The sequence below is a fragment of the Natator depressus genome, chromosome 8 (assembly GCF_965152275.1).
Source record: "Natator depressus isolate rNatDep1 chromosome 8, rNatDep2.hap1, whole genome shotgun sequence".
NCBI lineage: Eukaryota > Metazoa > Chordata > Testudines > Cheloniidae > Natator > Natator depressus.
The window spans coordinates 76,969,294-76,990,857 of NC_134241.1; the positions used below are offsets into that span (position 1 = coordinate 76,969,294).

The window sequence follows — 21,564 nt, forward strand, 5'->3', positions numbered from 1 at the left end:
CTCATGGGCTGTTCTTGGTAAGTCTGGACTCTGAGCCATGGACCTATAAAGTGCAATTCCACTCTGAAAAACACCTCTGTAAAAATGACATGGTGGAATTCCAAGATTATTGCTTCTCAGTGACTCAGATCAAATCTGCTTAGTTTACAAATATAACGTTTGGGCCTCTTTTTCATTTGTGCTGAGCACCCATAATGCCAATGGGAACTTCTGGTGCTCAGTGTCTTTGGAAATCTGGCCATTTATTTAAAACAGTGAGCACTGCCCGCTGAGACTGGGCTCTGAAAGACCAGCTGCGTTCTTTCTGGCTCATACAATCACTTAACACTAAAGATTCTGTGATCAGAACATAGTGAACTATTCTGTTATAGTACACAAACCAGAACAGAATTCAGGTTGTTCTTCCACAGCCATGTTGGCTATACAGTGCTAACAAGAGTAAAAAGCAGTACAATCTTATTTAAGTCCCTGAAGCAAGAAAATGTGACTCTGAATATACAAAATGAGCATCTCTGTTGACTAAGAAGGTGCAATGTATACATAGTCACTATTCAGAGTAAAGCTACATTCTAAATCAACACATGGAATTCCCATTGGTAGTTGCCCTGTACTGCAGCCTCACCCTGCACCCATTTGGCTTTCTTTAAAATGGCTGAAGGTAAAAGTAACAGTCCAGCTCCAACGCAAAAATCCAAAGCAGACCTGACTGAGCCTCCTAGTTGCAAGTGTAGAGCCTGTGGTTGCTGACTCCTCAGCTAGAGCCCTCTAGCTGTGACTATTTGTGAGTTGATAATTGTTTAACTATTTAGGACATTAATAGATTTGCATATTACTGTTAAGTAAACCTCAGAAATAAAATGTTAATCACTTAAACAGGAGCTTATCTTTTTGTTTAGAGGAACATCCAGTAACATAATTATCAAACCTTGCCATTTAGCAGGGTGTTATCAGGATACAGTTTTTTTAAAGCAAGAACAGATAAAGATAAACAATTGCTCCCAATATTGTTGTGTTTATTCAGCTGAAAATAAACATTCTGTAACTATGACTGGAATTAGCTGACCTTATTTTCTTTTCATATTACAAGCTGTAAACCACTCTAGTTTTACATTTCATGCTTAAGGTGTGCATGCCAAAAGTAGGATTAGTTTATAAACTTACTTACCTGTCATGTCTGAAAATTGTTCTAGTTGTGGAGCAGCACTTGGCCCTAAGGCAATGGTGTGAATGATTGATCCACTGTTTTCTACCTCCGTAAGGCAACTGCTCATACCTGAATCCTCTCCATCAGTCAGCAGTACAATTTCAGAACCATCGAGATTAGAGTATTTTTGTTTAATCACCTGAATTGATAAGAAAATTTCAGGTATTAGCCATAGGACTTTATTGTAAATGTTAGCTGCTATAACACAGGCAGTGTCTACATCAAGAGAAACTCTTAAAGTTCAAGTGTAAGGCAAAATCTTTTCCTTACAAGTGTGAATTGTGCTGGTGTAGGAGGCTGTGTCATGTGGCAACAGCTGAATTGAAGGCGTCTGAATTACACTGCCTGTACAGGGCAGGATGGTTCAGAGGAGAGGTGTCTAAGGGTAGCACACTCCTTACAGCATTCGAAGTAGTAGTAACGTGTGTCTGCCGGCCCCCACTCCAGGTCTTGCAGCCAATGACAGCATATGCACAGGGCATGTGGAAGCCTGTCCATGCCCATTGAAACTATGGAAAACTATCTTTAATACAGTTCTGTTCTGGAAAGTAACTTGAGAAATCATGGAGCATGAAGGTGCCATTTTACATAACCCCTTTTCAGAATAAAACCATGCTTAAACCAATCTTAAAATAAACAAAATTTGGATTTTCTATATGAGAAGTTATATGATTTTGATCTTCTGCACAATTCCTTGAGATTCCGGCAAAGCATTCTTGTAAGATTTTCTCAAAGCAATCTTATTTTTTTGCTAGTATAAATATAACAGGGCCTTGTTAATTTCTTAGCTCAATAGGAGCAGTTTCAGGGCCTAACTTGATTGAGCTTCCTAAGCCTCTCACTATAAAACACATTTTAGAAACCTCTAATTGTTCTTGTAGCTGTCTTTCTGAACCCCTTCCAGTTTCCCCATCCCCTTTGAAATGTGGATACCAGAGTCAGTATTCCAGTAATGATCTCAGTACTGCTGTACACAGAGGTGATATCACCTCCCTACTCCTACTCACTATTCTCCTCCTAATTCCATTTCATTATCACTGCATTCCAGGATACGTTCCCCCCAAGTTCTCCTTCACCTTAAATCCTTCGCGTACTCCTTCGCAGATGTTAGTTCCTCCACCAGCTGATGTAGGCAGGTATGTGATAAGATTCTGGCGTACATTATCACTGACTATTTGTTGTAGATTACTTTTAATTTGTGCTGTAGAATGGAATGTGACAATTCCAACCCAGGAACCCATTTCGATAATCTGTAGCAGGAATATCTCCGCAGCTTGGTAAAGACGTTTAATGCGGTTATTCTGCAGGTGAAGAAAGGGACATACTTAGAACTATCAAGGCTTTTCAAGAGAGATCGCAAAAAGCAAGAATACAGCAATTACTAATGTTGTTCAGTTTGTACTGATAAATGGGAATGTACCTGCCATAGAGTAGATGAGAGATTTGAGGGGAAAATATAGAAAATTAGACAGATACCCAATATCTGGGTACCCCAAACTACCTTACATATCATCCCCCGGCATATTCTTTCCAGACCAGCGGAGATGTACACTATGTTCTGCTTTCATGGAAGGGTATCTGCATATTGAAACATCTAGGAGATATATAACTGTGTCAGCCAAACAGCATTCTAATAATGTGATGATATTCCTCACAAATACGGGTTTTTCTTTCACATTGTTTAGATAAAATTGCTGCAGTCTCAGAGAACAGTACTCAACCTACCTATGAATTAGGATAGCCCCTCTATTTCACAGTTTCCTGGCACTTTGAAAATTTGGTAATTTCAGTGAAAGAATTTATTTTAAATGTAAATATTTGAACAGATTGCTGAAAACCAGCTGAGAAAGTTTATCCTTGGAAGCTTTCCTTTCTCTATAAAACTAGCTGTCATTATTCTTGATCTAGTTAAGGATACTCTTCCTCTCCTATATTAAGATTAAGGGATAGGCTGATTTATATCTTTTATCTCTGGAAATCTAATACATGTTTGCCATTTTATGGCTTTGGGGTGAATTTGATGCTAATGACAGTAAAATGCTCATAGTACTAGTCTACATAAGCTTTTCCAATCTGAAATCTCTCCAGAAGAAGGAATGCCAGCTGTATCAAAACATTTGGTTGTGAGATAGGGATAAATAATCATTAGAGAACACCACATTCATTTTCACTTGTGATCTAGAATTTGAAGTATTATCTCTAGAGGGAAAAGGTTGGTGCATTTACATCCTGTGCCAGTCTCAGTCCCTAGTTGGCTGATTTCATAGCATGTGTCAGGCATGACAGACATTTATCACATCATAACTTCACTAGATAATTTGGGAAAATTGTCAATATGTGCTGAAAATCAGTCCCAGGAATGGACTTGTATGGTATGGCATGGCAAGCATAAGTTGTGTTGGGAGAGCAGTACAGGGGAAACTTACACAGGGTATAATTGCCCTGTACCTGCTTTCAGACAGTGTTTAGTACTTTACTTTCAAGAGCTCTGAATTCCATTCTGCTCAACTGTAGCTCATCACAGAATACATCACTTATTTGAAATCCATATCTTTCTTTGTCCCAAAGAAAATTAAATTATGATTTGATATTGAGAAATACTGAATTACAAAACTGAAAGCTTATAAAACATTATATAGTGCCCTGTAGGCCACAGAAATACGCTATATGCCATTTTAAATATCTTCCTGTGCATTTTCATTGAATTCATTATTGTGGGTTTGTGTCAAATATTTTAAGAGACACTCACAACCTGTTTAAGCCCCATAAATTATCTTTCTGAGAAAGAAGATGGATATCATACACCATCCTTTGCAAATTCCATACCATAAGCCTAAGATTTTTTTATCAAAACTTCATCATTTGGCTCCTCAGTGGAGTTGTGTTGATTGTTGAACTGAAGACCTAAAATATTAGTATTTTAAAGAAAGCTATAGCAGAACTCTTATTTATACCATATAATAATATATATGGAGTACATGATAGTGTGATATAGCATGAACTGGGGATTCTAATGTTGTTCCTTGATGATGAAATTTTGAGTGACTATATTTGGTATGACAGAAAAAAGCATTTTTAGAATGTTTTAGAGAGGTTTTAATTTTTTTATATTGGGACTACTTTATATCCCTCCACCTGTAAAGTCAGGTGCCTTTGTTATCATTATTCAACCCACAGAGGGCTCATAAAGACTTCCAAAAATTACAGAAGTTTTTTTCCAGACATAAAGATGCCACCATTTTAAAGCGAGATATCTGGGGCCTCTCCAGGGCACAAAAGGATGTTGTGCCTCCCACAGGGAAGCTGAGGATCTTCTCTTCCCAGAGATATACTGGTGGGAAGGTCCTATTTCTAGCCCTGAAGGTTTGAGATATATCAAACTTGAAAGTTGTAACATATTTGAGAACAGGTTTCAGAGTAACAGCCGCGTTAGTCTGTATTCGCAAAAAGAAAAGGAGTACTTGTGGCACCTTAGAGACGAACCAATTTATTTGAGCATAAGTTTTCTTGAGCTACAGCTCACTTCATCGGATGCAGTGAGCTGTAGCTCACGAAAACTTATGCTCAAATAAATTGGTTAGTCTCTAAGGTGCCACAAGTACTCCTTTTCTTTATATTTGAGAACAGACGTTGTCACTAGCTCAGGATTGAATGTTTGAAACAAATACATTAGGGATGAGGAAATTCTGTATACATCAGAGGTTCATATAAAAAATAGCTCTTGGAAGCTGGGTAGTGGTTTGGAATGTAAGAATAAAACCTGGGGGGATGGATTTATGGGCAGAAGGCAGGTGAAGCTTGAAAAGTTACAGGATAAACTGCAAAAAATGTGGCAAACTTATCATATGACTCTCACTTCTACATGCTATTTATACTTATGAACACACCTTATTCAGGGAGGTTATATTGGATTTACTTTAAGAATGATAAATTTGAGGCCCTAAACAGATTGAGAGTCTCTTTAAAGACTCATATCACCTGAAGCAGCCTTTACAAGAAGAGAATTGTGTTAAGTTTAAATTTAAAAAAAAGCCACACCCTGGTTAATCCAGCATCACTTTATGACAACCCAAATTTTTGACTCATTAGGATGAATGATTATGAGGAAAGGTATTTCATTTTTATTTTGCTATATACAGTGACATATATTGATTTTTAAAATAATTTGAGAGAGTCACATATGAATAATATCATGAAACTTCCATCTATGATATATTTTCTGTTTTGGGGAAGTACAGTGGTTCTGTCCTTCTGGATCTGAAACTAAAAAGAGGAGCGCAAGTTATCTTTTGTAAAGAAAAAGAGACCAAGTCTGGCATATCATTTTTAGGAATTTGATGAGTTTCCTTTTAGCAATCCCTAAATATGTATAATGGGAGAAATAGTGGCCTCAGTTTTTTCTTAAAGAATAAAGGATGGTTATTGAAATATTGACAAAAGAAAATATTGTCATATATATACACCACATTATTTTATAACTGCCTCTAAGCAGTTTCTAAGCAGTTCTGCTAAAAATAAGAACTTATATGTTTATTCTTACCCAAGTCATGCTCCCAGAAATATCAAGTACTAGACAGACGACTCTGTCTTTGGTCTGCAGCAATGAGAAGGAGGTCTCAAATGGAGGACTTGCGCTATTTATTTGAGAGGTGTTATTGAAGTCAGGAGAGTTCATAATTACTTCCCAGGTGCTGTGGTAGTTGCACATTTTGTTCTGCATATTTGTAGCCTTTTCATTATGAGTACTTCGATCACAGAACTCAACCACCTAAAAAAAGCCAATTGGTAGAGAAGAAAAATTATTGAAAAAAGCAAGTGAACACATGTAGTAGCAAATCCCAGTTTACTATTTTTCCATTGCTCACCACAACCACAAATACAGAAATTCTTTGCCTGCTCTAAGGGCTATAGAGAATAAAATCCTTCTATGTCCTGGACCTTGGAAGAAGTCATCAAAGAAGAGTGTTCCCCAAGAATCTGTCTCAGGGGTTACACAGGTATGCCCACACTGCAATCAGAGGTATGAGTGAAGCTCAGACAGGCATACACATGCTGTCTTTAATCCAGCTAGTGTGTCTATTGAAAGCAGTAAAAATGTGGCAGCACGGGCTGTACAAACCCACCCAGAACCCTGGATATATACTTCACATTGCTAGCCTGCACCAGTGTCCATGCCACCATGTCTTCGCTGCTATTTTTAGCCTCACTAGCTAGATTAAAGCTAGCACCAGTATGCGTACCTGAGCTTCCATCATACCTCTGATTGCAGTGTAGACATACCTGTATTTAATCACTGTTTTTAAGGATGCCCTGGCAAATCAGACATCATCAGTAAAGTTCACAGTTATGTAGATACCATGGAGTCTCAGAGCATTGATAGTAAGGCTCTAACTCACCTGGGACACAACGCACTCTGCCAGGGGAAAATCATGCACAAGGGGGAAAAAATTTCAAAGCAAAAACCCTCTGATCTTCCTGGCTGGCAGGAATACTTTTAAAGAGGATGAACAGCTCGCTGTGTCTGTTCCCCATTGCTATTCCTAGCAGGGCAGAATTCAACCCATAAAATATTTTCAAAGCTTCAGAAGTAAGGTGCAGCGTGCCTCTAACACGTTGCTGAGCACACTCAATATCCATACATTTTAGTGGGAGTTTAGCACATCACAGGATTAGACTGTCACAAAGGAATAAACCTTCTCAATGTTGTAACAGAAAATGCCCCACCTGGGTAACTTTGTTATCTGACCCAAAAGGGAGCAAATGTTTCCACAATGTCAGGGTATTTCCATATACCTGTGATGGAACAGATAGGTCCCACACTGGCAATGAAAGGCTTAATGAGAACCTATGGACCCAGTTGGCCCCACCCTACTACACCAGCAGCAAATGTCAGGCATGGAGAGAGGAGATAAAAGGAAACTTAGCTAAACTCAGGGCTGCCCAGGAAGGAGAGCAGAACTCCACTTCTCCAGAGAGAAGCCTGGTTGCAGATCAGAGTCTGAGCCAGCTTGCTGGCCTGACAAGCTCCTGTTAGAAGGGACAACCAGATCCTGGGGGATCAGCAGAAGCAAGAACTGTTTGGAGACAAGCCTTGAATAGAAAGGCTGGGTTGAAACATAAGTTTCATTGGACAACTCTGTTTTGAGTTGTATTTTTCTCTTGTTTTAGGATCATAGTATACCAGGGTTGGAAGGGACCTCAGGAGATCATCTACTCTAACCCCCTGCTCAAAGCAGGACCAATCCCCAATTTTTGCCCCAGATCCCAAACAGCCCCCTCAAGGATTGAACTCACAACCCTGGGTTTAGCAGGCCAATGCTCAAACCACTGAGCTATCCCTCCCCCCTGATTCCTGTGGAAGGGGCAGGACTCAAGTGAGCCTTGGCACTCTTGGCAAGCCTTGGCACTTGGAGGGCAAAAGCAATACTACTTTGGACATCGTAGACATAGCAAAATATCATTAGAGACCTGCAGCTGGATGAATCATACCCTGAAGGGCCACAAGGGGGCACTACAGAGGCAGCCCATTCAGAACAAACTTGGGGAAGAATGCAGACACAGATCTAGCACCGGGGGAAAGGGAAGAGGTCAGGACATTTAAAAAAAACAAAAAAACCCACACACATAAGGAAGAGACTCCCCAGCAGTATGGACATGGAGCAATTACTGAAATCAACAGTGGAGCAAAACACCCACCAACACCAGCAGCAACAGCAGATCCTACAGCAACTGGCCACTCAGTAGCAGCAACTGACTTGAGACTTAGCTGCTCAGCAGCAACAGCAACAAAGGTTGGTGCAGCAGGGCATTACCTGACTGCAGCCTCCCACAGTGGCCAAGCTTCTGCCATGGGTCTGGTGGACATGGACCTGGCCTTGGCCCTGGTACCAGTCAGACTCATGAAGATGGGGACTTAAGATGATCCAGTGACTTTTCTTGAAATTTTTCAATGGGTGGCAGTGGCAGCACGGTGGCCGCCAGAGCACTGAGCAGTCTTACCCATCACCTACTTGACCAGGACAGAACCACAGGCTGCCTATGGTGGGCTAGACCCAGCGACAGCATGGGATTATGCCTCCAATAGCAAGGTTTATGCCTGTGGCAAGGTGGCCATTTTAAACTCATTGGATATCTCTGTGGGCCTGGTCCTGCATGGTGGCACAGAAACTACAGGACTTGTGCTGGTGGTGTGGGGTCGGTGGGGGAGCTCGCAGGGCAGGGGACCGATAACAAGGTCTGGAGGGTCTGGGGCGGGCGGGGAGCACCCTCCCGCAGGACCCGCTTAAGGAAAAACTGAGAGGCGGGTGATAAGATACACCTCCTGGAGTACACGCTGGAGAGTATGAGGGGTGGAGAGCCCCATGCGCTGGCCAAGTGCCAGGGGATCCACCCAGTCCCCCCGGTCATAGTCCAAAAGGTCTCCAAGTCTGGTTGTTCCTGCCAGGACCAACCTTTGGCGCACCAAGTGGGACTCTGCCTCCTGCACACCAAGTTAGGGGGTTGTGTAGCAGGGCCTCTGTGAGGAGATCTGCCGGTGGCCGCCACTGATCTGGTCACCGAAACCAGCTTCCAGGTCTGGAGGAAACCCTGGTAGAAGTCTAGCGGAAGACCCATTGGATGCAGATAGAAGTGCTGTCAGTCACATTGGAGCCCTCAGATGTGGTGAAGGAAGGCGTGCACCAACGTGCTCCATGCTGAACTAACTGCAGCATAAAGGAGTCTATGCAGGGCCTGGAGGTGGAGGAGATGGCCCTGACTGCAAAGGAAGAACAGGTTCTGTCCTTCCCCCTCCAGGGGAAGACTCAAACCCCCCACAGAGACACAGAGCAGTCCTGGCCAAAAGAATTCCAGAGCTAACCTCTGGAGCCGGGCCAGGATATCGAGCCGGTGCCAAAGCATGGACAGTACCAGCTGGTGGAGCACCAGTGCCGTCCCTGATAGGGAAAGGCACTGGAGCAGTCCTGTCCACCTCCTCAGCCGCTCAGCCACTCTGCCCTTCAAATCTTGCTAGTTCTCTAGCGGAGAGGGATGGGTGGCGGCAAGATAAATGCCCAGATAGAGCAGCGTCCCCACACTCCACCGAATAACCTGAATCACGGGTGGGAGGGAACTCGCTACCATCTGTCCCTGACCACCAGGCCAGAGCTCTTGACCCAGTTGACTGGAGTGGAGAAGGCCACCGAGTAGATAGCCTGGCGGGTCTCCAACCTGCGACAGGTCAGACAGGTCCTGGACCATGAGGAGTCTGTCATCAGCATACGCTGACAGGACCACCTGCAACTCTGGCTCACAGAGCACCCACCCTGTTAACCTTCTACAGAGGAGACAGAGGAAGAGCTCAATGGCCAGAGTGTACAGCTGGCCTGACAGTGGACATCCTTGACACACCCCTTGCCCAAAGCTGACAGGTTTGGTCAGAGTCCAGTTGAGACTGACCAAACACTCCACCGAGGCATACAGGACCTGGAGAAAACCCACAAACTGGGGCCTGAAGCCAAATGCCCACAGATGTCCTGGAGATAACCGTGTTCCACCCTGTCAAACACCTTCTCCTGGTCAAGGGACAGGACGGCAAACGACAGACCATCCCTACACCTTCCCTCAAGGAGGTCCCAGACCAGATAAAGATTGTTGAAGATAGCATTGCCTGGGATGAGGCAGGTCTGGTGGGGTGGACCACATCCACCAGCACGGACCCCAACGCAGCAAGATGGCCTTTGCTATGACCTTGTAGTCCATGATGAGAACCAAGATGGGACGCCAATTCCAAAGGTCACAGAGGTCTCTCTTCTTGGGTAGCAAGATGAGTTCAGCTTGCCTGCACAACAGGAGAGTCACCCCACTTCCAAAGGACTCAGCCCAGATGATGGCAAGGTCTGGACTGAGGACGTCCCAGAACACGCGGTAGAACTCCACAGTCAGCCCGTCCATATCTGGAGATTTATTAGTGAGCATCTGATGGAGGGCTTCTGAGAACTTGGTCAGAGTGAGAGGCAGCTCCAGCCGGTCCTGGTCACCTGCGCTGACTGTCAGGACTCCATCCCAGAGAACCCTGCAGGCATCGGTGTCGGTCGGACCAGGGAGAATATGCTGGAATAGAAGGTCTTGGCCCTCACATGCATCTCCACCAGATCCGTGAGGGAGTGCCATCCTTTGCCAACAGGTGACATGCTTCTTAGCCCCCCTTCTTTTTCTCCAGGGCGTAGAAGAAGTGGGAGCTGCAATCCTTCTCCCAAAGTAAATGGATGTGGGATCGAACAAAGGCACCCTGAGCCCAATGGTCTTCAAGGGCCCGAGGGAACCAACAGCTGAGCCAGTGCTTTGGACACAAACACCAATTAATTCCCCCCCCCCCCCAGGGTGGACTGACAGGGCCTATAATTAGTGGTTTAGAATGGGCTGGGGGAGCACTAATGAGCAAATTGGCCCATTAACACAGGAGGTAGAAAAAGGCATAGGAAGGCAGTGCAGGGGTGCGAAAGGCAGACTAGCAGAGCCAAAACCAGGAAGGATCTCTGGGTAGTGAGATCCCTTCCCTTCCCTCTCCTCTCCTCAGAGAACTGAGGAGAAACTGAAACTGTAAATAATGATGGTACATGGATCGGTAAGGGTGTGGGAAGGGCAAATGCAAATAAACGGCACTGGGGTGTTTGACAACTTAAGGTCCCTGAGTCTCTGAAGACAGAGAGAAGACAGGATCAGGACACTGCCCTGTCAGAATGTCAATCTCTTAAAGCCATAGAAAGCTGGGGAAGGCCTATCTGTAGGTCATGTGAACCTTCTGCTAGGTGGTGTTAGCAGCAACAAGGGCCAGGTTCAATATCTGAGACAGAGAGCAGCTGAGGAGTGCATAGTCAGGTTCCAAGGCAGAGTCAGTACCAAGGGTCAGAGTCCGAGTCACATTTTGGGGTCCAAGTCAGAAGGTGAAGTCCCAATCAAGCTGAGATTGGAGGAGGGAGAAGTCATGGCAGCTACAGAGAAGCCATGCTGTTCCCTGGACACTTCCTGGAATGCCCCTTAGATTTATATAGGGTGGGGAGCCAACCAGAAGTCATGGGGCTGCTGTCTGTCAGACCCCTGAAGGTGGGACTTCCCATGGTCTGTGTCCACAGCAGGTCATGGGCAGTGCCTGGCAGGTTATGACTATCAGTTTGTAGCAGGGTTCTCATCTATTGTTGCCTTTCTCAATAATCTGCTTAAGAACAGCAGCCTGAGAAAGAGCCGTTGGACGGAAACCTGTGAGAAGGTCTTTCAGCAACAAAAGGCTCACCTTTGTACAGAGCCCATTTTATACAGCCAAGAAATTCCTCCTACACACTGATGCTTCTGAAGCTGGATTCAGGGCTGTCTTCTCCCAAGTGGTTAATGGTGAGGAACATCCCATTCTGAGTTACAAATTGTTCCCAAGAGGGGCCTACTCCATTATAGAAAAAGAGGACTTAGCTGTGAAATGGGCCATGGAGGCACTCCAATATTACCTTCTTGGCAATTAATTCACCCTGGTCATGGATCGTGCATCTCTATGATGATTCCATGCCATGAAGGACATCAACCCCCAACTCATGGTGATACCTCTCTCTCCAGACCTTCTCCTTCTGTGTCTGGCATAGGACTGGGTTGCTCACTGAAATACAGACTTTTTCTCTCAGTAGAGGAGAGCTTCAGGGCAAAGCAGTGACCTAAGTAAGATCCTTTTTGTGTGTGTGCACGCGCACACAGGATGGGTGGGTGATGAGGCAAATAGGCCTGGCAATGACAAGGTTAATGAAAGCCTGTGGATCCACCTCACAATACTTCAGCAAATGTTGGACATGGGAAGGGAAGGACTGGAAATGTTGCTCGGAAAGCAGAGGGGAAGTTTTTTGGGCAGAGTGATGGGTGGAAAAAGGCTTGGAACTGTGAACAAAGAAAGTACCTCCTGTTGTTTGATTCCTGCTATCTTCAGAGTAACAGGACTTTATGTATATTCTTTGTAAACAAACCGGATTGCATCAAAGAAATACTTTACTACATATCAGTTTCTCCTAATGGAAACAACCTACAAGACTCCAAATATTGGCTATCCAATTGGGTGAAAAAGCAATAACAATACTTACAGAAGGGAGGCTTTGCATGTACATTATAGATGCTAGGGCATTTTGTGTTTTATCTGGTACAAATTTACATCCAGCTTCATACAGCTTTGTCTGTTGATCATATTTGCATTCTCTTGTCATGCAGCTGTTTCCCGTGCAGCTTTGGACGATGTATTTACCAGTGACATCACCTGAACATCTGAAGGAAGATGAGATAGAAAGAGGCTTAGCTAACAAGCCACATATAATCAACAAATAAGAATCTGTTATCTATTATTTGAATCATTGTAGGCCCAAAGCCTCCAAACATGTTTGGCATTAGTTAGACACCATGGACAGTGGGTGAACCACGGTCTTGGGGAGGCTAGCTAGCTCCTGGGCCACCCCGCCTTTTCTGCCTGGGGCCCCACCCCTCCTGCCCACCTTCCCCCTCTGGAGCGCAGAGGCTCCCCCCCTCCCGCCAGCCCCGGGACACTCGAGTGCCTCTCCCTACCAGTCCTGGAGCGCCCGGTGGGCAGGCAGGCAGCGCAGCCCCTAGCCCCAGAGTGGCAGGCAACCAGGCGAGTAGGCAGCTGAGCACAGCCCCCCAGCACGGTGGGTGGGCAGCGCGCCTTCCCCTCCCAGAGCGCCAGGTGGGCGGGCGACACGAGTACCGGCTCCAGCCGCCTGGAGTCTCTGGCTGCAGGCCAGCCCCCACTAACCCCAGGGCAAGAGTGGGAGGTCCGGAGGCTCCCACCCAAGGTGGAGGCGGAAACAGCCCCCCGCCTGTGTCACAGGCCCCCCGCCCAGGGCAGGTGGGGGGTCCCAGGCTCCTCACAGCTGCCTGCGCAGCTCTCCCTGACCCGGCTCCAGCCGGGGAGTGGGGCTTCAGAGCCGCAGCTTGGCCTTTATAAGAGCCGGATGGGCAGGTGGAGGGTCCATGGTTCCTCTTAGCTGCCTGCGCAGCTCTTACCATGGCCAGGCTGCAACTCTGAGGCCCCCCCGGCCACAGCCGGGTTGGGGAGAGCCGTGCGGGCAGCTGTAGGGAGTTGGTGCGGAGCCACAGACCCTCCTCCTCTCCCAGGCAGCCGAGACACAGGCTGAGGGCTGCTCTCAGCCTCCCCCCCGCACCCTGGGCAGGTCTGCCATGGCTTTCCAGAGCTGCTTGGTCTCCCCGGCTGGACTCCATGATGGCCTGGACGGGGGTGGGACTTGAGGGGGGAAGAGGAGGGGAAGGGATGCGGTCCGGCCAGGCCCGTCCACTTTCAAAAAGTGGGAGGGCTATGGCCCCCAGGTCCCCCCTGGTTCCAGTACCACTGGCCCTGGGCCCCGGCTACATGAGAAGGAAGAGTCACAACAGAGCATGGCTGGAAGCAGGAGGGGATCAGGGGTTGGAGTGTGGGCGGGGTTATTTACAGATTGTGTGTCAAACACCATCTATGTGAAGAATAACAATGCAAGTGCCTCCACTATTCCATCAATATGCCTCAATCCAGACATGAAGGACCCTCTCCTGAGGTCAACTGGTATTACATTCTCCATGCCCATTCAATCCCTGCTTCTGGGACAGAGTTCTAAGGCTATAGCTCACCCAAGACTCGATCACTAAGGTACTATCTATTCCCCCTGGAGTGGACTTAACTGGGAGATGGGTGCTCAATGGCTTAATTAGACACAGGGCTGATGTACTAATGAGAGCAATCAATCCATCAGCTGGGAGTAGTTAAGAGGCAGGAAGGAAGTGCAAGAGGGAGGATGCCAGGAGATACAGAAGCTGAGGAGATCTTTTCCTCTGCCACACCAGAGAGCGCGCTATGGGGAAGTTTACATACACTGGTATGTTGCTGCCCAAGGCTGTACTGATGAACTGGTGGAAGGGTCCTAATAAAATAACATACTCATGCTTATAAATCTGGAAAGTGTCCAGCCAGTTTGTGGTGGTTGAAAGGGCGGAGCAGGGAGCCCTGTCACAGTCTCCTTCAGTGGTGATTGCCAATTAGAGTGCCAATTGCAGTACAGAAGTTTGGTGATGTTGATACTTGTCCATTAGGAATTGGACTGAAAACACCAATTCATTTCACAATGGTCAACAAGTGACTGGCAGATAGTGATGAGTTTAAGGCACTACCAAACTGGTTCCAGTTCAGATCAGTGCCTGAGAGGTGAAAAGTTCTGTATCCCATTTCCAACCCTCTGACATATCCAGTCTCACTCTGTTTTTTTGTTTCTCATTGACAGAATTGTACATTTTAAAAACACCACTTAAATATGCAGAATCTAGAGAACATTATCATAAAATAGTTATAGCGCTAAAACATGGCAATAATGGGGTGTGTACTTTGACCATGTCCCTTTTTAATATTTAGATAACACTAAACATGAACTAGTAAGAATGTTTTGGAATTTCAAGGATCCCCCCCCAGAGGAACTTGAGAAAACATTCTTATTTACTACATGCTAACTGCTATTTGATAAAGCCATGGTAAATCAAAATGTAGAGAACGGTAACTCAAATCTGTAAAATTTGCACCTAAATTGCACCTATAAATTGCACCTAAATTAAAAGCTCATTTAGTGATAAAAATGTGACACATTACAAAATGATAGTGATAATTCAATGAGACTGATCTGTAGGCAGCAATATTGTTAGTTAAACATTAGTGTATAATCTTTTTTAATCCTATGAACAAGACTTTCAAGGATTAAAAACTTTTTGCACGGGGCTCAAAGTACAGACTGAACACAGATAACCAGTATGTGCCAAGTCTCACTGAGGTATTTAAAATTTCATCAGCTGAAGATAAAATATAAAACATTGTTACCTAGTTGCTTCAACACTTCCTGTTCCAGAGTTTACAGACACATAGAAAGGTGCATCGTTATTATATTCATCAAATACTCCCCAACGAAGATGGGCCCATTCATGGACAAAAACTTTAGCTGGGGAAGAATAGGATCATTTGTGAATTCTAAATACAACACTTTAAAGTTTACTTTATATTTCCATAGATCATTTAAACAAATTGAGGCCCAATCCTACAATTGTCTCTGCTTGGACATACCCCTGTGCCCACACAGGACTCGCTGTGGGATCCGGCTTTAAACCCAAATACATCACTGTGTTCAGATTAATCCTCCCAGAATATTAACAGACCTAAAGTAAAGATCTGTTTCCATACAGTAGCTTCTGACTATTCCAGGTATCAAGCAAGGTTTCTCATGTTACCCATGTCTTTTAAAATAATAATTCTTGGCTCTTATATAACACAAAGGAAAAGGTGTATATTAGAAAACCATACAGAAGTTAGTTTAACTTCAGTTCACGGTAAAACTAAGGATTACGTAGATAGTTGAAGGCGGATAAAGTGTAAAAGATTAGACAATCAGAATACTTTTGCAGAAAACCAAACTATCTCACCAAGACAATCTAACCCCTTTCTTGCAGGTGTTGGTAAAGCCATTGACATGGAGAATGTATATAATGTTGTCTAACTAAAGCTTTCAGCTAAAGATGGGCCAAGGAAGCAGAGCTCAGATCAGATTAAGTTTAAACCAGAATTCAAGGTTTGAGTTCAATGCTTCACCTGGCTAGAATTTGGGTTTGCATTTGATTTAACTAGAATCCAATGAATTATTCTAAGGAGATTTTTGTCCCAAACTGCCAGAAATCTGATGAGAAAGACTGTTCTTGTGAGAGTTCCACCATTTTAGGCCAACAAACCTCTAAATTTTTGATCCAAGCTAATGCAGTTTCGTCTTGGATTTGAATCCAAATAACCTTGCACATTTACCAGGGTTCAGATTTGAGGGGCTGGTTTTGACCTAGCTCTATTTTAAAAGAAATACATAAATGATTGATTCTAACTTGTGTATGGAACAGAGATAAATAAATTGGACAGTATATTGGTTAAATGGACATAGGAGAAAGTCATTGTTAATAACAGGAGGTTACACTGCACAAAACTGAGAGGTCTCTTTTGGGACTTTTTTATTTGTTTATTAATAGCCTTGCATAGGCAATGCTCATGCAGCCAAAAAATGTGCTGATGAAATCAAAATGGGAATATTGTTAATTCCTTGTGAATGTACACTTACAAGAAGGGTAGCTGGGCAAATGTGATTTTCAGAAGTTCCAATAAAAACCTTCACGTCTTCAGAGCAGGATCCGCTCATGGGAGTTTGGTCTATTCTAGAATCCTCTGAGACTGGTTTACCTGCGTATTCACCAGGTTACACCCACTGCAACTCTCAGATTAGTTTACTGCACTGAAATGTTAGGATATAGATTATTCCAAGTCAAAGCAATGATTTAAGAGGACAAACAACCCACATTTACTGAAAAAATATTAGCCAGAATTTTCAAGAGACTGGTAATGTTAGGTGTCCCCATTTCTGAGTGTTCAACTTAAGACTCATCCAGGGAGCCTGATGTTCAACACTGTGTGAAAAACCAGGCTCTTAAAGTTTTGCAGCTTGGGCAACCAAAAACGGAGGCATCCCAAATCACTAGTCACTTCGGAAAATCTTGGCTATTGCATATTTATAACCACAAAGGCAGAAAATTAAGGTCCAATAGATGGTGCTACCTCGTGATCCATAGATGTTATTCAAATTGTCTTTTAACAGAAAGTCGGGAGTGAAATGAATGTATCGTCCCTTTTCCCCACATCCTCCATATTGCAGCGTGTAGGGATCATCTCCGTACTTCAAGAAAGGATTAGCCACGATAACATCTGCCTAAAAATAAAATAGCCCTTGTTTAAAGAGCAGCAGGAAATGGAGGGTGGTAGATGATTCTGTTGAATGGGCTCATCCTGCAGCTTTTACTCACGCAACACTCCCATTGATTGTTTCCCTGGGTAAGGACTGGAGGACTGAGCACTAGAGTGCAATACAAATTCTAAAAATAGCAATTTATATTCCCTCATTATTGGAAAAACGTAGGGCTTGTCTACGCAGTGGGGTGTGTGTGTGTGTGTGATTTCTAAAGCGCAGCACTACATTAAAGTGCATCAGGGAACGCTTAGTGCACACCAGCAGGGTCTACAAGGACCAATTAATGAGCAACACATTAATGTGTTTTAGAAATCATACCTCCATAGTGTGCATTACTCTACCTTGTAGACAAGCCCCTACATCTTAAGGGTATGAACACAACATATATTCTTGATTTATAAGGGCACTCTAAGTCTTACCTTATCATATGACTCTGTCTTTATGCTTAAATACTCAGGTTTTGGCAGCCAATGCAGAGGAATTATAATTTTTACAGCCTTGAAAAAAAGTCTCTGTTTTGTAGCATTGAACAAATAAGAAGAAGCCTCTTTGACCATGTCCTGGTAGGGAAAGAAAATAAAAGATTTATGAATTAAAAATTGAACAGGAGCAATTTAGACTTGCCAGGAAAGAAGAGTACATAAAGTAACACTAAATATGTGAAGGCATAGAAAGAAACCAACCTTGGCTAAGGGAAGGGCTGGGACAGATTATTTCCCTCATGGAGCAAGGAGAAATCAAATTGTAACTCTGAAAGACTCTGGATTGCTCCTAGGACAGTACAAATATACACTGCCCTTTGCTCAGGGCTATGATAAAAACCAGAATCTATCCCTTAAAATAAAACCTGAAAGAGATCCTTCCAAACATGACATTTCTTCAAAAAAGTTACATGGGCTTGAGGTGATGGATGGTTCAGTCCTGGACCAATCCTTTTAATTAATCTATAAAGTGTAGTGTGGTGCTTGATTAATAAAATAAAATGATAATTTGTAAGTAATATCCTGTGGTTTCCTTTTTCTTCTCCCTGGGATTCCTCATTTCTCTGCTCCACTTCTATTAGGTTCTACTTTCTTCCTGCCTCTACAGTGGGCACTACTTTGTCACTATTTTCCTGTTTCCCTCCTCCTTGCTCCTTCCCCACCTCTCTTGAGTAGTTTGGGGGTCACTAGTTAATGGCTATGCCCTCTGTTTATTGTTCTCTTTACAGCAACTGAATGCTCAATGACCAAATCATGTAAACATGGAGTAAAGATCTACACTGTGACACTGAGAACTTAAAGAATAACGAAAAACAGAAATATCACAATATACATATATACACACACACACGCATACATATACACACACCAAGGGTGTTTAAGAACACAGTGAATGCCTGCAAGGACAGGGAGAAAGGAGGGATAAAAGTAAGTGGCAAACACTGTAATGGAGCTGAAGTAATTGGAAATTAAATATCCATGTTCTGGAGATTCTCTAGTCTAAGTACTCATGTTTTGGAAAGAAGTAATTAAGAAGGAGGTGATACATATTATCATCCTGACCTTGAGCCATAATATTCCTGTTAAAATTCAAGAGATGAGTACACTTATTTCATTAACAGCAGCATCTGAATAAAAATTCAAGCAAAGAACAAATTTAGTAACCATAGAATTGATCTTGTTCCCATGAAAATAATAATAATAATAAAAAAACCCTTGACATTAATAAAAAGAAAAGGAGTACTTGTGGCACCTTAGAGACTAACCAATTTATTTGAGCATAAGCTTTCGCGAGCTAGAGCTCACTTCATCGGATGCATAAAGTGGAAAATACAGTGAGGAGATTTATATACACACAGACCACGAAAAAATGGGTGTTTATCATACACATTGTAAGGAGAGTGATCGCTTAAGATGAGCTATTACCAGCAGGATTCTTTATGCATTCTTCGGATGCATAAAGTGCTATTTCCACTTTATGCAGCCGAAGAAGTGAGCTGTAGCTCACGAAAGCTTATGGTCAAATAAATTGGTTAGTCTCTAAGGTGCCACAAGTACTCCTTTTCTTTTTGTGAATACAGACTAAAGCGGCTGCTACTCTGAAACTTGACATTAACAGGAACTGGAACTGGTCTTTTAGGATTACTGCTAATCTAGAGGTAGAAATAACCTGGAAGTCTGAATATCACTGAATGACAAATATACAAATGTTCTTACCTGTATGTTTCTAATGATACTGTGATCTTCTGGTAACTCAGGGTTAATTGCAATAACAATATCCTCATAGCCACCATTTTTCAGCTGTACTGTAGAACCTTTCACCACAGGTACTAAAAATAAAAGAACCAAGCTCTTAAACACCCTCATTGTCCCGTTCCCCACAATTTTTTGTTATAAAAATGATGGCACAGCAGCACTATTTGTGCAATTACTTATTCACATGAAGGGTTTGTACATTTTAAGGCAAGTATATATGGATCTGCTGTGTAAATCCAGGTTGCATAACTGTGTTCAATCTGATGGTGTCAGGTTATATATTAATACACTAGGGAAATTCCCAAAGACTGTAATGATCTAAATCTGAACTATTTCCGTATCTAAGAGATGCATCTTGAAGTGACCGATATCGTGTTGTCATGAATATATTGTACATAGTTTATAAGGAATTTAAAGTACAGTATCGCAAATCAACTTGCAAACATGGCAGTTCTGAACTTCTAGGCAAAAACTTAGATCAGTACAACAGCTATGTATTTAGGCTCTCTCAGAGTTCCAGAGAGGCCTGGACACTTCCAGCTTTTGAGGCCCCTAGCCACAATAAAAATAAAAAATTATGACACATGAAAACAAAATAAGGCACCAAAAGAAGAGTGACACAATTTGAATTCTTTTATTTAACAAATGCTTTTCTAGCCTTTTTCTGTGCAAATGCACTAATTATTGAGGAAAAATCTAGCTTTTGTGCAATGTCACAGTTGATACTAAGCATGACGAGCCCATTCAAATGCTCTTGTCCCATAGTTGAATGTATCAGAGGGGTAGCCGTGTTAGTCTGTATCCACAAAAGCAACAAGGAGTCCAGTGGCACCTCTAAGACTAACAGATTTATTTGGGCATAAGCTTTCATGGGTAAAAAACTCACTTCTTGCATCTGAAGAACTTGTTTTTTTATCCATGAAAGCTTATGCCCAAATAAATCTGTTAGTCTTTGAGGTGCCACCGGCCTCCTCATTGTTTTTATAGCTGAACTGTGATAGCTCTTTACCTGCTTCAACACGTTGAAGGTGCGTTCACCTGAAGCCACTGATGCAGGCAAACTGACAAAAATATGCAATGCAATTGTAATATTAGGAAACACACCAGAGAGTCCAAGTTCAAGTATTTCTTGAAGCAATTCCTTTGGCTTGCAATCCAATTTAAAGTTCGTGGAATATATTCGTCTGAGGAAGATCACCTTGTCACTGAGCTCTTTTGAGATTTCTTTTTTGTACTGTTACTGAAATTGTTCAGCTGCAGAAAGTAGATCTTCATTACTCAGTCTGTTAAACTGCCAAAGAAACCCCAAAAGGGTACAAATTAGTCTCAGTGACTCAGATCGACGTGTAAGACCTGATTGAATAGATTCAATGATGACAAGGAAGACATTGACCCTATAATGCTGCTCGACATTGGATTCAGTAAGTAAGTTGCGATTGATGGAGAACTCAGATGAAATGCCAATATTCGTGCTACTAATTTGGACTCAGTCAGGATCGCATCCCATTGTTCACAAATCTGTTGAATGTCATTGATAAGACTTTCAATGTTATCCCTCTCAACATCAAGTGTAGCATTGCATGCTTCAACTACCAGATTAGTTTGGTGGATCATTGTAAGTAGCTTCAACCACAAGCCTGTGCAGTGAGATTGAGAGATTCAAGCTCATTTAAAGGCTTTCTCACTGAATTAAAATGCTGCGCATCTGGTTGAACACCATCAAACTGTGCAAATCATCTAGTTTTGGACATCCTATGCAATGACACAGGAAGATATTGCTGTAGAATTTCCCACCTTTGTGGACTGCTACTGAAGAGATTGTACATTTGCTGAACAGTCCCAAAGCAAGTAATTGTCTCCTTGCATGATTCAGCACAGTCAACACCTACAAGGTTTAGTGTGTGGTTTCCACAGCTGGAGAAAATACAGTTTGAATTATGCTCAAGCAGAACTTTGTACTTCCCAGCCATATTAGATCCATTGTCATAGGCTTGACCAATGCAGACTTGAAAATCTAACTTAAAACCTTCTAGAATTGCTAGTGCTCGATCAGCAATTTCTTTTCCAGTTTTTCTCATGAAATTACTAAAAATAAAACCTGTCCTCAATTGAAAATTTTGAGCTGTCTACAATCTTAACATATTGAATAACTATAGTAGTCAGTTCCTTGTGAGAACAATCTGGAGAGGCATCAACAGTGATTGAAAAATACTTGGCATTTTGAATCTCATCAAGAATTGTTGTTCGTACGAATGACCCACACAGCTCAATAAACTCGTTTTGTATGCGTGTG

At 43.0% G+C, this 21,564-nt stretch overlaps 1 protein-coding gene across 1 annotated transcript in view; it reads right to left on the minus strand.

Annotated features, from left to right (window-relative positions):
• Positions 1-19,382, minus strand: part of LOC141992906 (calcium-activated chloride channel regulator 1-like) — a 33,500-nt gene extending 14,118 nt beyond the window's left edge. The window contains exons 1-8 of the mRNA XM_074962241.1: positions 19,233-19,382; positions 17,454-17,594; positions 16,845-16,995; positions 15,081-15,198; positions 12,301-12,478; positions 5,745-5,972; positions 2,281-2,505; positions 1,166-1,343 (exon numbers count right to left, since the gene is read on the minus strand). Coding sequence (XP_074818342.1) covers positions 1,166-1,343; positions 2,281-2,505; positions 5,745-5,972; positions 12,301-12,478; positions 15,081-15,198; positions 16,845-16,995; positions 17,454-17,594; positions 19,233-19,382 — 1,369 coding nt within the window. The remainder of the gene's footprint in view (positions 1-1,165; positions 1,344-2,280; positions 2,506-5,744; positions 5,973-12,300; positions 12,479-15,080; positions 15,199-16,844; positions 16,996-17,453; positions 17,595-19,232) is intronic.
• Between the last annotated feature and the right edge of the window lie 2,182 nt (positions 19,383-21,564).